Source organism: Cyprinodon tularosa, unplaced genomic scaffold (genome assembly GCF_016077235.1).
Source record: "Cyprinodon tularosa strain WSP-4 unplaced genomic scaffold, ASM1607723v1 ctg124, whole genome shotgun sequence".
In the NCBI taxonomy this organism is placed as follows: Eukaryota; Metazoa; Chordata; class Actinopteri; order Cyprinodontiformes; family Cyprinodontidae; genus Cyprinodon; species Cyprinodon tularosa.
Window position 1 is genome coordinate 1,450,931 of NW_024038048.1, and position 11,869 is coordinate 1,462,799.

The following is an 11,869-nucleotide window of genomic DNA, read 5'->3' on the forward strand; positions in this document are numbered from 1 at the left end:
CCCATTTTTGCAATAACGTTGCCTCATCCGTTTTTATATTTGAACTGTTTGTTCTGTGGTCAGAAAAGAAATGTCTCTTTTAGAGAAATTTTGTATTTCTTCAGTTCAATCAGTAATAAGGACTGATTATGAAAACTTAAAGTGAACCCTAACGTTTAGAAAATATGGTTAGTTAACAATGATTTAACATGAAAGATAAGTATGTTTTGGATAGGGGCAAGTTGCTTTTTGATGGCAGTTATCCACTAGTAAATAAAGCTTTTTTTTTAAACATGTTTTTATTTACTCAGAATGAAATTAGAATTTTATGTGACGCATTTAAGTGTTGCAAAAGTAAAAAATTAAAGAAAAACAAAAAAAACGAATCCTGTACGGCAGGAGGCACATATAGTTTCATAATGCTGTTGTATTGTTTAATATCTATAAACTATTTCTTGCCTATTTTCTTTTTGGTTATGTTTAGGTTTTTGGCTTTAGACTTTTTCTTTTATTTAAATATTTACAATCAATAAAAAAAAAAGTGTGCAGCTAAAGTGTGTAGTGAATATGCCTATAAGGCATATAAATACACATAAATATACATTTTACCTCTGGGTGAAATGTTTGTTTTTTCTCAAAAAAAGTAACAAATGAAGGTTTTAAAAATTCGCTATTAATGTGCTTATTAATCAGTGTTTCACTGTAATTATAAAATGAATACAGCTATCAACCTCTACAACACCTGTTTAAAAAGAACCTATAAGTTACTGTAACATTTAATTTCCCTTTGGGATTAATAGAGTATTTTTCATTTTAACTGAATTTAAATAATTCTTTACAACCATTGAGTTTTTTTTGTCTTGTAAATAAATAGTTAAAAGGGCAAAACATTTTAGCTCTGACTAAACTGTATGATATACTCATTGCTTTTGTTTTTTGCAAGACAAAACAGTGTTGAAATAGCTTGCTGCAATCTTGTAACACATACTGCCTGCTCTGTGCAAAGATAATTTTTGATGACGCGTTGTTAATTACTTTAATCTCTGAAAAAGAACACACCTTGGGCCATCATGTGTTATTAGTCCAGTATTTCCTTTTTTCAAGGTGTGATCATTTCCAGTTAACATGAAAAAAACTGAAAGAACCTGATATACAGAGGGAGGAGGAGACTCACGATAAATCAGGGAGAAAGGAGGAGTAAAGGGAAGTTCATATTCTGAGGTGAAGGCATGGTGGGTGGTGCTCATAAGCAGAAAAACAGGAACCAGGTGATAAAATGAAAACCAAGTACACCTTAACACATGAGTAAGGCCACTCCTGTCCAAAGTCCTTCAGAGATGGTTGATTAGCTGAAGCAGAAGGTTGCTCTGATAAAACTGTAGATATTTTTATTCTTAACTGGAGGATCATTTAATAAATTAGATTATCAATGTAATTCAGAAATAAATACACAGGAGTGGATTTAAAATAATCTAATCCTATTTCTATACAATTTAGAAGAAAATGTGGTCTGTGAACGTCATGATCCTTCTCCTGTTCTGCTATGGTGAGTAAAATACACTAGAATGGCTCTAATGTTTTATTTGTGGATATTAAATGAAGCAGTCACTAGATTAACTATCCATTAGGGTAATATTTTAGGGTAACTGATATCTTCTCAAGTCAAAAACTAAACTTGTTTCATTTGAAGCGAAAAAAAGTGTGAGAACTGAGACACAGTCTTGTTGGTTGAGTTTAACGCAAATGTCAGACTGACATGGCCACTTTAAAGTACTCTTAGTTTGGTGTCATTTCTGTTTATTCTTTCTTCAACAACTATGATTGAAATAGGTCTCAATGTTATCTCTGGTATTCTAGTTTAGGCAAATAAACCACTAAAAAATTAAGTTTGACATAATGAAGAATCATTTCTATGGAGAGATTTTTTTGCAAAAAGTGCCTATCTTGAAATATCAGGACTGCATTGTACAATAGGTTTTAGGTACTGTTTATAAACGGAAGCTTCTGGTTTAAGCTATCAGCAGAGACAAAGTCCACCTCCAACAATGTGTTCTATAATGTCCATAATCCAGAGTGTGATATTTTACTCTGGGCTCTGAGTCATTTAGGGTTTCAAGGGCTTTTAATATCTCAAAATTAGAATTATTTTTAATGCATGTTAAAATTTGACATTTTTACATTGTCTAATAGCATTTTTAAAAACCTTTCTAAAGAAATGAAACAATAACTTTTTCATTGAGTAAATTTGAAATATTGAGTAAAAGTCAATAAGCAGAAATATTGTTACTCTCTTTCTCCAATAGCATGCCTGGCAACTGGAGATGGCAGTGTGAAATTTATCTCCAAAAACTTTTACAATGTTCTTCACTGGGATCCTCTACAGCCTTCTTTTCCAGGCCAAAAGGTGCTCTACAGTGTGCAATACTGGAGGTAAGATTAAAACTCTGATGACAAGTTTGATCATTAGTCTAAAGTTTCTGAAGATACAGTTTTCATCTTACTGTACTGTATGACAGAGATATCCAGTAATAGATATAACATTGGCTTTCACAGCCAAGTTACAGCTGGTAAAGTCAATAGTCTCAAATTGTTGGTGAAGCTTTATATTAAAAACAAGGTTGATTTTTTTTATTTTTATGTTTTACTTATTTTCCCATCTAAGAGAAACAAAGTTCAAAAGGGAAAAACATTCTGGTTGCTATATGTCATTGCATGGTCTAAGGCAGCTCAGTGCATCCGGACTTGATATTGTCTGTTGGTCTCTATGAGCTTCGGCTACAATTTGTTTGACAATTTCTCTACAAATGGACTCAAACTGGAAATATCTTTTCAGCTATATCTTAATGGCACATTTTTCCATTAAGATGAACATTTTTTGGGTGGTTACTTACCATAACTGATGTTTGGGTCTGATGTAGAATTTAGGTTGTTCATCTTTATTCTCACTTGGTCTTTGGCATCATATGATGGTTAAGAAGAAATCGATAGAAGAAACACATTAAATGAGAAAGCATAAGGAAATAATAAACACAGAACAGACATGATATCTAGCTAATGGTCAACACTTTAGCAACAATATTGCTGATGGAATGAAAGAGTTCTTATAGATGCTCTTGGTTGCTATTGCTACTCTAAATGTTCTTCCAGGGGGGAGATTGACAAATTCCAATAACAGGAGGATGACCTGATACATCCACAGTTTGTTTTTAGTATGAACCAACCTGCATCCTTTGCTTAAAGCCAATAATCTTATTGGTCTAATACAGTCTGTTTTTATTCTTTACTCCCAAACATCCATTCCAAGTGAACATGATAAACACACATGCTGCACAGCTTTTAAAGAATGTAATCTATGTTGTGCTATCAATCATACAGATTCAAATAGAACTATAGAACATAGAGCTAAACTCATCATAGAATTTATTTACTAATCTAAAGAATATGGTGGAATATATTCCCTGTGTTGTGCAGCAGTATGTTGACTGTAGCCATGCTTCCTCTGGACAAGAAAGTGCTGCAAAGCCAATAACTCCATGTGGTCAGTAGGACTTGCAATGAAGATCTGTTTGTTCTATGTCGCATAATATACTGCATTTGAATACATTTAGTTAGATATACAGTAGTATCAAATTCAAATGTAGGTAGTATATTTTTTGTCTGTGTATATGATTCTATTTGGCTCATTTAGAACTGCAACATGCCTGTGTAAATTCTCAGTCATCTGGGTGATGACAACCGCAAAACAGGTATAAACCTGGAAAAAAACCTGACTTTTCTCTCAGTTTTTTTTAAGACATTTCAACACCTATCTAGGAGTCTTTGTCAATATCGGAACTAACAAAGACTCCTGGATAAGTGTCAAAAAAGTCTTCAAAAACTCTGAGCAAAAGTCTGACGTCCATTTTAAGTCTGTTTTGTGTCTTTTATAAGCCTTTTATAAACACACAACTCAATGTTCTACTGCATTTTGCACCATATTTATTTTGCACTGCAGTGAGCTTTTCAATATCAATGCCCTTTTTGCACCATTATTTTTTTAAACTGGTTTTCTTTTATGCTACACTGTTTACATTCATATCACTGCTGCACTTTATACTACTGTAGTAATGTTCATTTCACACTCGGTGTATACAGAATGAAAATAAAGTTTTTCTAAATCTAAATCTGATTTAGTAGTTACATTCTTATGGATATTACCTGGGTTTGTTTGTCTTTACATGGTGGTTATGAGTTGGTAAGTTCAAAATTTGAACCTAATAAATTCATTAGTTTTGTTTCGCAATACATCAAAGACCTCAAAATATACAAATTCATTCATGAAGATAGACTGGATTGTATTGCATATTCTGTCAATCAATAATCCTGAATAGTTATGGATAGAAGTCAGAAATACAATCATGAATGTACAAAAGAGTGACTATGCTGCCTGCTGTGTTGATTACAGGGATGATGAGGAGCAGTATTGGATAAAGCATGAGTGTCAAAACATCACCCACCTGTCGTGTGACCTGACCGCAGAAACCCCATCGGTCTATGATGTTCACTATAGGGCTAAAGTAATGGTTAATGGGACCTGCATGGGCATCACCAAGTCCTTTACACCTTTTAGAGAGAGTAAGTATCGCTTAACACGTCATCTCCTTGTGTACTTTTACCCAGTATGTACTCTGACAACATTCCCTTAATACTTTCATTTTGTTTCTATAGCTGTTCTTGGTCCACCACATTTGTCTTTACACACAACACCATCCACCCTGCATGTCAATGTCACCCTGCCACTTGGACCTAATGGAGTCTCGATTGCAGATATCATCACCTCTAGCAAAAAGGGCTTAATAAAAGCTGTGCCAGAGTACATCTTAACAATAACCACTCCAGAATGGGCTGCACAGGTTAGTTGACATTAAGAAAAAAACTATAATAAAATTGTTGCACTTTAAAAAGAACATTTCCCATAATTTTAAACGGAATGAATTCAAGGTGAGTCTAAAGTTAGAAACTTAGGTATAAAATGGCTATTGAATTTAAAGAAGCATATTAGCTTTTTGTTCTTTGGTGTCAGTTTTTATTATATGCAGACGCTTTAACAAAATTCCAACAGTGTATCACTATAATTGTACATAAAAAAGAATATTCACAACGAAAGAGTTAATAAATTTCTCTTCATGGACCTCTACCATTGAATGATTTTCAAATACATTAAGGGATCGCTGAAACATTTTTTTCTAGCATTTTAAACGGTCTGTATTACAACGAGATTACATTTTTAGTTTGGAAAAGCTTATATCTGTACTATAGGATTCTCAGATATGACCGTATTGTCTTGCATCTGTTGTGATATTTATATTTGAATTAAACACCATACTATCCAAGAATGTGAGGTCAAATTGACGTATTCTGCCTGTATGAACGAAATTAACCTTTATGCACTATTTCTGCTGTATCCCCAGGTCATCACAAACAAAACTGGCCAATTTGAAGTTATCTTAAAGTACAATCAGTCTAAATACTGCGGCCATGTGGTTTATTTACCGACTCCAGAATGGGGTAGGATACCCAGTGAGAAAGCACCATTCTGTGTTACTCTGCCAGGTGAGCAATATAATGATTATTAGTTCCCTATGTACAGGGATGAATACTCAGAATCATGATAAATGTTTTAATAAATTCAACACAAAAAATAATTGGTTTGATTTACTTATAAATTCAAAAATTTCTTTTTTTTATGTGATGAAAGTAAGAGCTACATGTAAGAGCTAGTAAGAGAGACATGAATAGAGGCAACAATGTCCTAATATCTTTAGAGTATCAGCTGCTCTGGAAATAATGCATGATTTTTTTCCCCAAATGTTACTTTAATCAGTTTGAGCCCATTTTCTCAAGTGATTGCACCCACTTGAAAATAATAGTATTCAGTAATGAATTACACTGCTTTAAATGCATCTTTAGCAAACCTCAGCAATTCACATTACATATTAGCTTTCAATGACAGTAGCATGATAGCAGCTACTGTGAGAGCAGGTGCATTGTTTTAAAGTAGGATGTTGGTTATGAGTCTGATATTCACATAGGAATCATTTTTTTAGTATCACAAAAGTGCCTTTTTAAGCCTACAATTTTTAAGATCTATACAAATCTATTTCTTCTATTATGGTGGGAATTATCTGTATGTTTCTGTAACTTATGCAAGACCTGTCAGATAACAATGACGCTATTTCCTTAAGTATATATAAATACTTATGTGAGGCATACTGGGATTTTTTTTCCCCACCCACAGGTTTAAAATGAAAAGAACCTGTAGGAATCTTACTTTGGAGCCACAACGTTTTTTCCTCTGAAATGGCAGTAACAAAAACTTTCTCTTCCTTTAGATAACCATCAGATACCTTTACAGTGGGTTCTTCTAAGTATTGGTGTTCTGGTAGCCATTATCATACTATCAGCTGTTTGTATTTGGAACTATGTAAAGGATGGAAACATAAGGAGCATTCCAGAGGCATTGGTAAGTCCATACTGTTGTCTAAGTGCTTCCTTAATGCAACCAGGAAATATTTTGTTACGGGAATACCAGGCCCTTGAGACATAATCACAGACAGGTTATATTGTTTAATTACGTAAAAGAGAGACTGACCTGGTTATCAAGGTGCTTTCTACTGTGAATACTTTATGCATATACATTTTTTTCTTTATGTAAAGATTTTATTGCAATTAATAAAGCTTTTCTCGCTATATTCAAAACAGGTAATCCCCACCAAGCAATGCAAAGTTTTGCAGCATCAAGACAAGAATCTCAGAATTTCTGAAGTTTCTTTTGGCATACACTGGGTCCAAAACCAGATCCAAGACCAGAAGAAGATAAACCTGCAGATTTGCCGTGCTTCATGTGATTTGCCGTGTGGATATTCTCCTCAGGTTGACCCAGAGCACATCTTCCAGTGCAACCCTGAAACAAGTGCAGAGTCTTCTGGGAGTTATGGTGCTGTTGCAGTTCAGACCCTGGTTGAAGCGAATGAAGAAAACCTTAAGCGGGATCACATTGCGAAGAGACAAACGATCCAGGCTACTTTGCCCTGCGGTCAAGAAGAAAAAAAGGAGAAAGGAGGAATTATTCCCCAAACTTCCTCATATGGTGCACCACAACTGCCGAACTTTAATGGAAGTGAGGGTACACCAGAGCAGCAGCCGCTGGTGATAAATGCTGTAAGAAACATTGATGGACAACTTATGTTGGCTCTATCTGCATTTCAATTACAGACCAGCCCTTGTGGCATAGAATTGCAAATAAACACAGAGAGGAAACCTCTTTTGGAAGATGTCATATTCCAGAACGAGCCCATGTTTACACCTTTAGAAAGACAATACAGCGATGGGAGAGATTCTGGCTGTTATGACAGCAATTTAAATACACCTACCAGCCCATTCTGCAACCCTATTTATTCCTCTTCTGAAACCATGCATCCTAGTTTACAGCAAGAATGCCAGACCATGCAACCTGTTGATGCCATTTGTCATTCAGGATACAAGCAAAACGGGTTGTCTGCATTCCTAACTGGACTCACTGACATTCACTGATATTCAAAACTATAGGTTGACAAAAAGACAAACTGATGATGACATTAAGATCTGTGAAGGCTAGCTTCAAAGAGGAAATTAAAAAGGTTCTGTAACAGACGGAATATTCAAATCCAAGATTTGTCCAGTTTATACTCAAGGCTAAAAAAGCCTTTCACAACAATATCCATGAGGAGCATTTTTTGGTTCCATTTTTTTTTTTTTTTGCCAAAACAAGAGAAAGCCAAATTTGACCGCAGGACTAATATCTGACTTTTCAAAGCCAGAAATGCTGATGGTTAGGTACAGGCAGATGTGGAAGTAATCTTGTGCTGTATGTAAATGCTCATGTCTTTATGTGAGAAGTTATGCTTTGCTGTGTTTCCCCTTATTTTGTATATAACAGGTGAACAACAAATCACAAGATAAACAAGTAATGGCAAAAAAAATAATGCAGTGTTCATGAATATAAGTGGGAGCCATCACCAAAACTACATAAATAGATACATTAATGGATTTGATGAATTATTAATAATTTACTAACTTAGATTCATATCAGGTTCGATGCCTGTTTTGCCATGTTTGAAAATTATAAAACCCTACTTTAACATTCAGTATATTTAGCATTTAAACAATTTCTCAATTAACTAAGTGTTTGCAAAGCTGTTTGGTGATGTGTAACAATTCCAATCCAAATATTAGGTAAAAATCATCTCATATTATTGCCCATTTTTACACAAACTACTTGTTCCCCCATTTGAGAGTTGTGGTTTAATTTGTTAGATTGTTAAATATATACATGAATATTAGGACATCATTTTGTCCTAATGGATCATAGATAGTAAAACTGAAACAAAAAGGACATCATTAAGGAGGTAGCATTGTGTGTTCTCTTGCATTAAATGAAAGCAAATAGTGCAACAAGCTCAGTTGACATGGTAAAATGCAAAGTCTCCTTGCATACAGTATGTCTGGCAAGAAAATTCTTTCCTTACTATATGTCCAAAATAATCTGATTCTAAATTTTTAATTTAAATTGGACTCTTAAAATAAAAATTTCTGTAATACATTCAGCTACCAGTTATCAGTTGAAATATAACGCGCTGAAAGGTCACATAGCTGTATGAAAACATCTTTTTAAATGCTTCTTACATGTCTGAGGTTTCCTCTGATGTCATAAAAAAATCACTTTACCTGCTATGAAAATAGTTGCTGTTAAAGTTCAGGTTGGAAACAATAACTGTTCAAAAACACTTGATTTTTAGTGACTGGCTTATCACCAATCCAGAGTAGGTTATGACTAAAAGCATTCAGTTTTCGCTCAGTAGACTTTTTCTTAGTGCATCTTTGATACATGCTGCTATTTATTCATTGAATTTAATGCATGTAACTGGTTGTCATTATATTGCAACATTAGGCTTAAATTTTAGGTCTGAAAACAAACCTCATTGTGCAATAGTTTACTTATTCACCTTTAGCATTTTAAAATAAGAGGAAGGAAGTTGAATTCATGTTTAAACGCATTCTTCCCATCATATTTCAGTATTATCTTTAATGTAGGAAACTCATACATGAGTTTCTAAATCTATCTCTAATTAAAAAAAAGTGTTAAAGACTCATTTTTATATTATCACTGTTTGATGTTCTTTTAGGGGTAGGGAAAAACCTGTCCTGTCATAAAATGATATTACCAGGTTGGGTCACGGTACAGTTTAAGCCACACTAATAAACGCTTGGCTTTTAAAAGCTTGAGTGTACACTTTTTATATACAGCTGTAAAGCCATAATGTCAGGCGTGTTCAGAGTGTTATGAGTAACTATGTACAAAGCAATGCAAATGTACAGCATATCTGTTCCTGTGCAAATTAATGTAATGTGGATTTTTGCTGAATATTTACTTTGTGATGTTTAAATATTGAGTCTACGCTGTGAATACAATAACAGCAACTGATCTTATGTTATGAAAACTTATCTTTAAATAAATTAGATTGTAAGTTGTGGACAACAATAGAATATAAATACAGCTTTGTGTATAAGGTGTCCAAGTAACAGGCTAAAGTATCAAGAGCATGGAGGTCGTTAAATGATCTCTCAGTTCCCTGGGGTAAAAAGAATTTCCAGACTATTAAACTTTAAGTGTGTAACATCATAAAAGTGCTTACATTTGTCTAACGATAAGGACTGTGAAAAATTATCCAAAGGGTATGAAGTTCAACTCATCATCCTTTTAAGAAATAAGGGTTTGGAATCAATGAGGATTTTAAAAGCCGTCCAAAGACAATCCTGGTGTTATTTTCATACTACATAAAGTTCACTGGAACCAAGTAATTAAAATTTATGATTAATATAATTTTCCCTTGGATGACAACATCAAGCATGACGAACTAGAAAAGTTTCCTATATTTAAAGTGGATAAACAAGCCTTATTGGTGGGATTTTTTTCCCCACAGTTTGTCAAAGCATTACTCCAATTTCAGGTTGAATAACTATTGTTTAGTTTGGTATTCAGTTGCTACCGAGTACCCAGATTAGAAATCTTATATTTCAAGTTTGACCTCTTTACAGATAAAGAAAAACAAGTCTTAGATTCCATCGATTGTACTTTTGATTGTTACAGCAACACCACCGGCCTCACCCATTGTGAAAATATTCAGCCAATTAGGTCTCACTCTAGATTTGAACGTTTGAACAATTTAAAGGTCCTGGCACCTTCAAATACTTAACTTTTTTGCCTGGACTCAACTTAGTTATATTAAATTATCAAGGGCTTTTTGTCTAACAGTTTAAACTCCTTAAGATAAGTGTTAACAAAATGATAAGAACTGAGTTTTATTCACTTAAAATCTTATAGTACACTGAATGATAGGTCTTACAGTGCCGGTTGAAATAAAGATATGTTTAATACTGAAATATAGTGGGAGAGATAATTTTAGTGTGTGAAAGTATTTACTTGGAAGAAAGTAAATTAATGTGCAGGGACTAGGTAAGATAAAATATTTAAAAAAGAAAGGACTGAAACATTAAAGAGGAAAAGGCAAACAAAATGTGAGATGTTACTAATCATCCTAACAAACCACTGCAAAGAAAACAGGAGAAATTCTTATAGAAAGGTATATTTCTGTCCCAAGGGTCTTACAACAGCAGGAAGAGTCAAATTGTTTTGTTTTTTACCCTGACCTTTGAATCTGTGTCTTTTTCTTATCTTTGGGAAAAGGGAAAAAAAGTCTTTTTTGGCTACCGGCTCTGACATGTTCTATTCTTTTTGTCTGGAAGAAAACCCATCAATCTTTTCTTTCAAATCTCCCAGTCATGGCGATATGAAAGAGGAGATTTTAGAGAAAACCCTCTTGAATGCCGGAGTCATTATCAAACTCTGGAAAGGGAATGGTTGTTTGAATGAACCTAGTTTTACCTACACAAACAGAATTTCAATCACTGCTGCGGGTGTTTGCCTGGCCCAGATCAATTAACTTGTTGATAGACCGAGCATGGCCACTTCAACCCTTTCTTTCACAAGCAGGATTTGGATAAGATGAAGCAAAGTTCGATCTCTGAGAAAGGAATAAAATCATTTTGAGAAGTACCAGAATAAGATAGAGGCTGGTGGAAAACAAAGAAATGCTTTTTTTTTATTCTTCTTCCGTATTAAAAGCCAGAGCTGTGATGCATTCTTTCAAGAATTCTTTTATCATGCATTATTTAATCTTTTCAGACAACATTGTATTATAGCAAATGTTTGCAGTTGTAGCCTGTCACTCTGTAGTTTTTTTCAGATGTATAGTTTATATAATATGAATTTAGAGTGATAAAGTTAATGTCTTAAGACATCCATTAAATGATAGTAAGCAATACCAATGACCATGTTACCTGAGACAAGATACCATGCCTAAGTGCCCTTTCTGTGGTTTCAAGCATTCCTTTGCTTCTATTTCCAAGATTATTTTTGTTTGACAACCCTCTTAGTTGATTTGATAATGAAAGGAAAAGTTCTACTTCGTGAACACACAACAAGGCAAACTTCCTTGTAATTCAATACAGTGGTTCCAAATAAGCCCTGCGACAGAGTGGCGCCTAGTCCTGGTACACCTCGCCTCTCCATGGATGGATGGATGGATGGTTCCATTGTATTGTGAGCTATGGGGAAACACTTTTAAAACTAGTTCGAAAAAATCTGTAACAGTTTGACCTCTATAATTTAAGATAAAATATTTGTGATTATTTGATAAAAAATCAAATGTCTAAACATTTTAACTAATTTATCATAATTCACCAAGCTTTTAATACAAGAAAACGTGAAAAATAATTTAAAAAATAGCTAAATATATCTATATTTTGTGCC

General features: G+C 34.0%; 1 protein-coding gene across 1 annotated transcript; it reads left to right on the forward strand.

The window, feature by feature from the left end:
* The first annotated feature begins 1,274 nt into the window (after positions 1-1,274).
* On the forward strand, positions 1,275-9,684 carry ifnlr1 (interferon lambda receptor 1). Its single transcript, XM_038276345.1, has 7 exons — positions 1,275-1,525; positions 2,283-2,409; positions 4,424-4,593; positions 4,687-4,871; positions 5,430-5,571; positions 6,351-6,481; positions 6,721-9,684. The coding sequence occupies exons 1-7, from the start codon at positions 1,483-1,485 to the stop codon at positions 7,549-7,551; spliced, it is 1,629 nt and encodes a 542-aa protein (XP_038132273.1). The 5' UTR covers positions 1,275-1,482; the 3' UTR covers positions 7,552-9,684.
* The last annotated feature ends 2,185 nt before the right edge of the window (positions 9,685-11,869 follow it).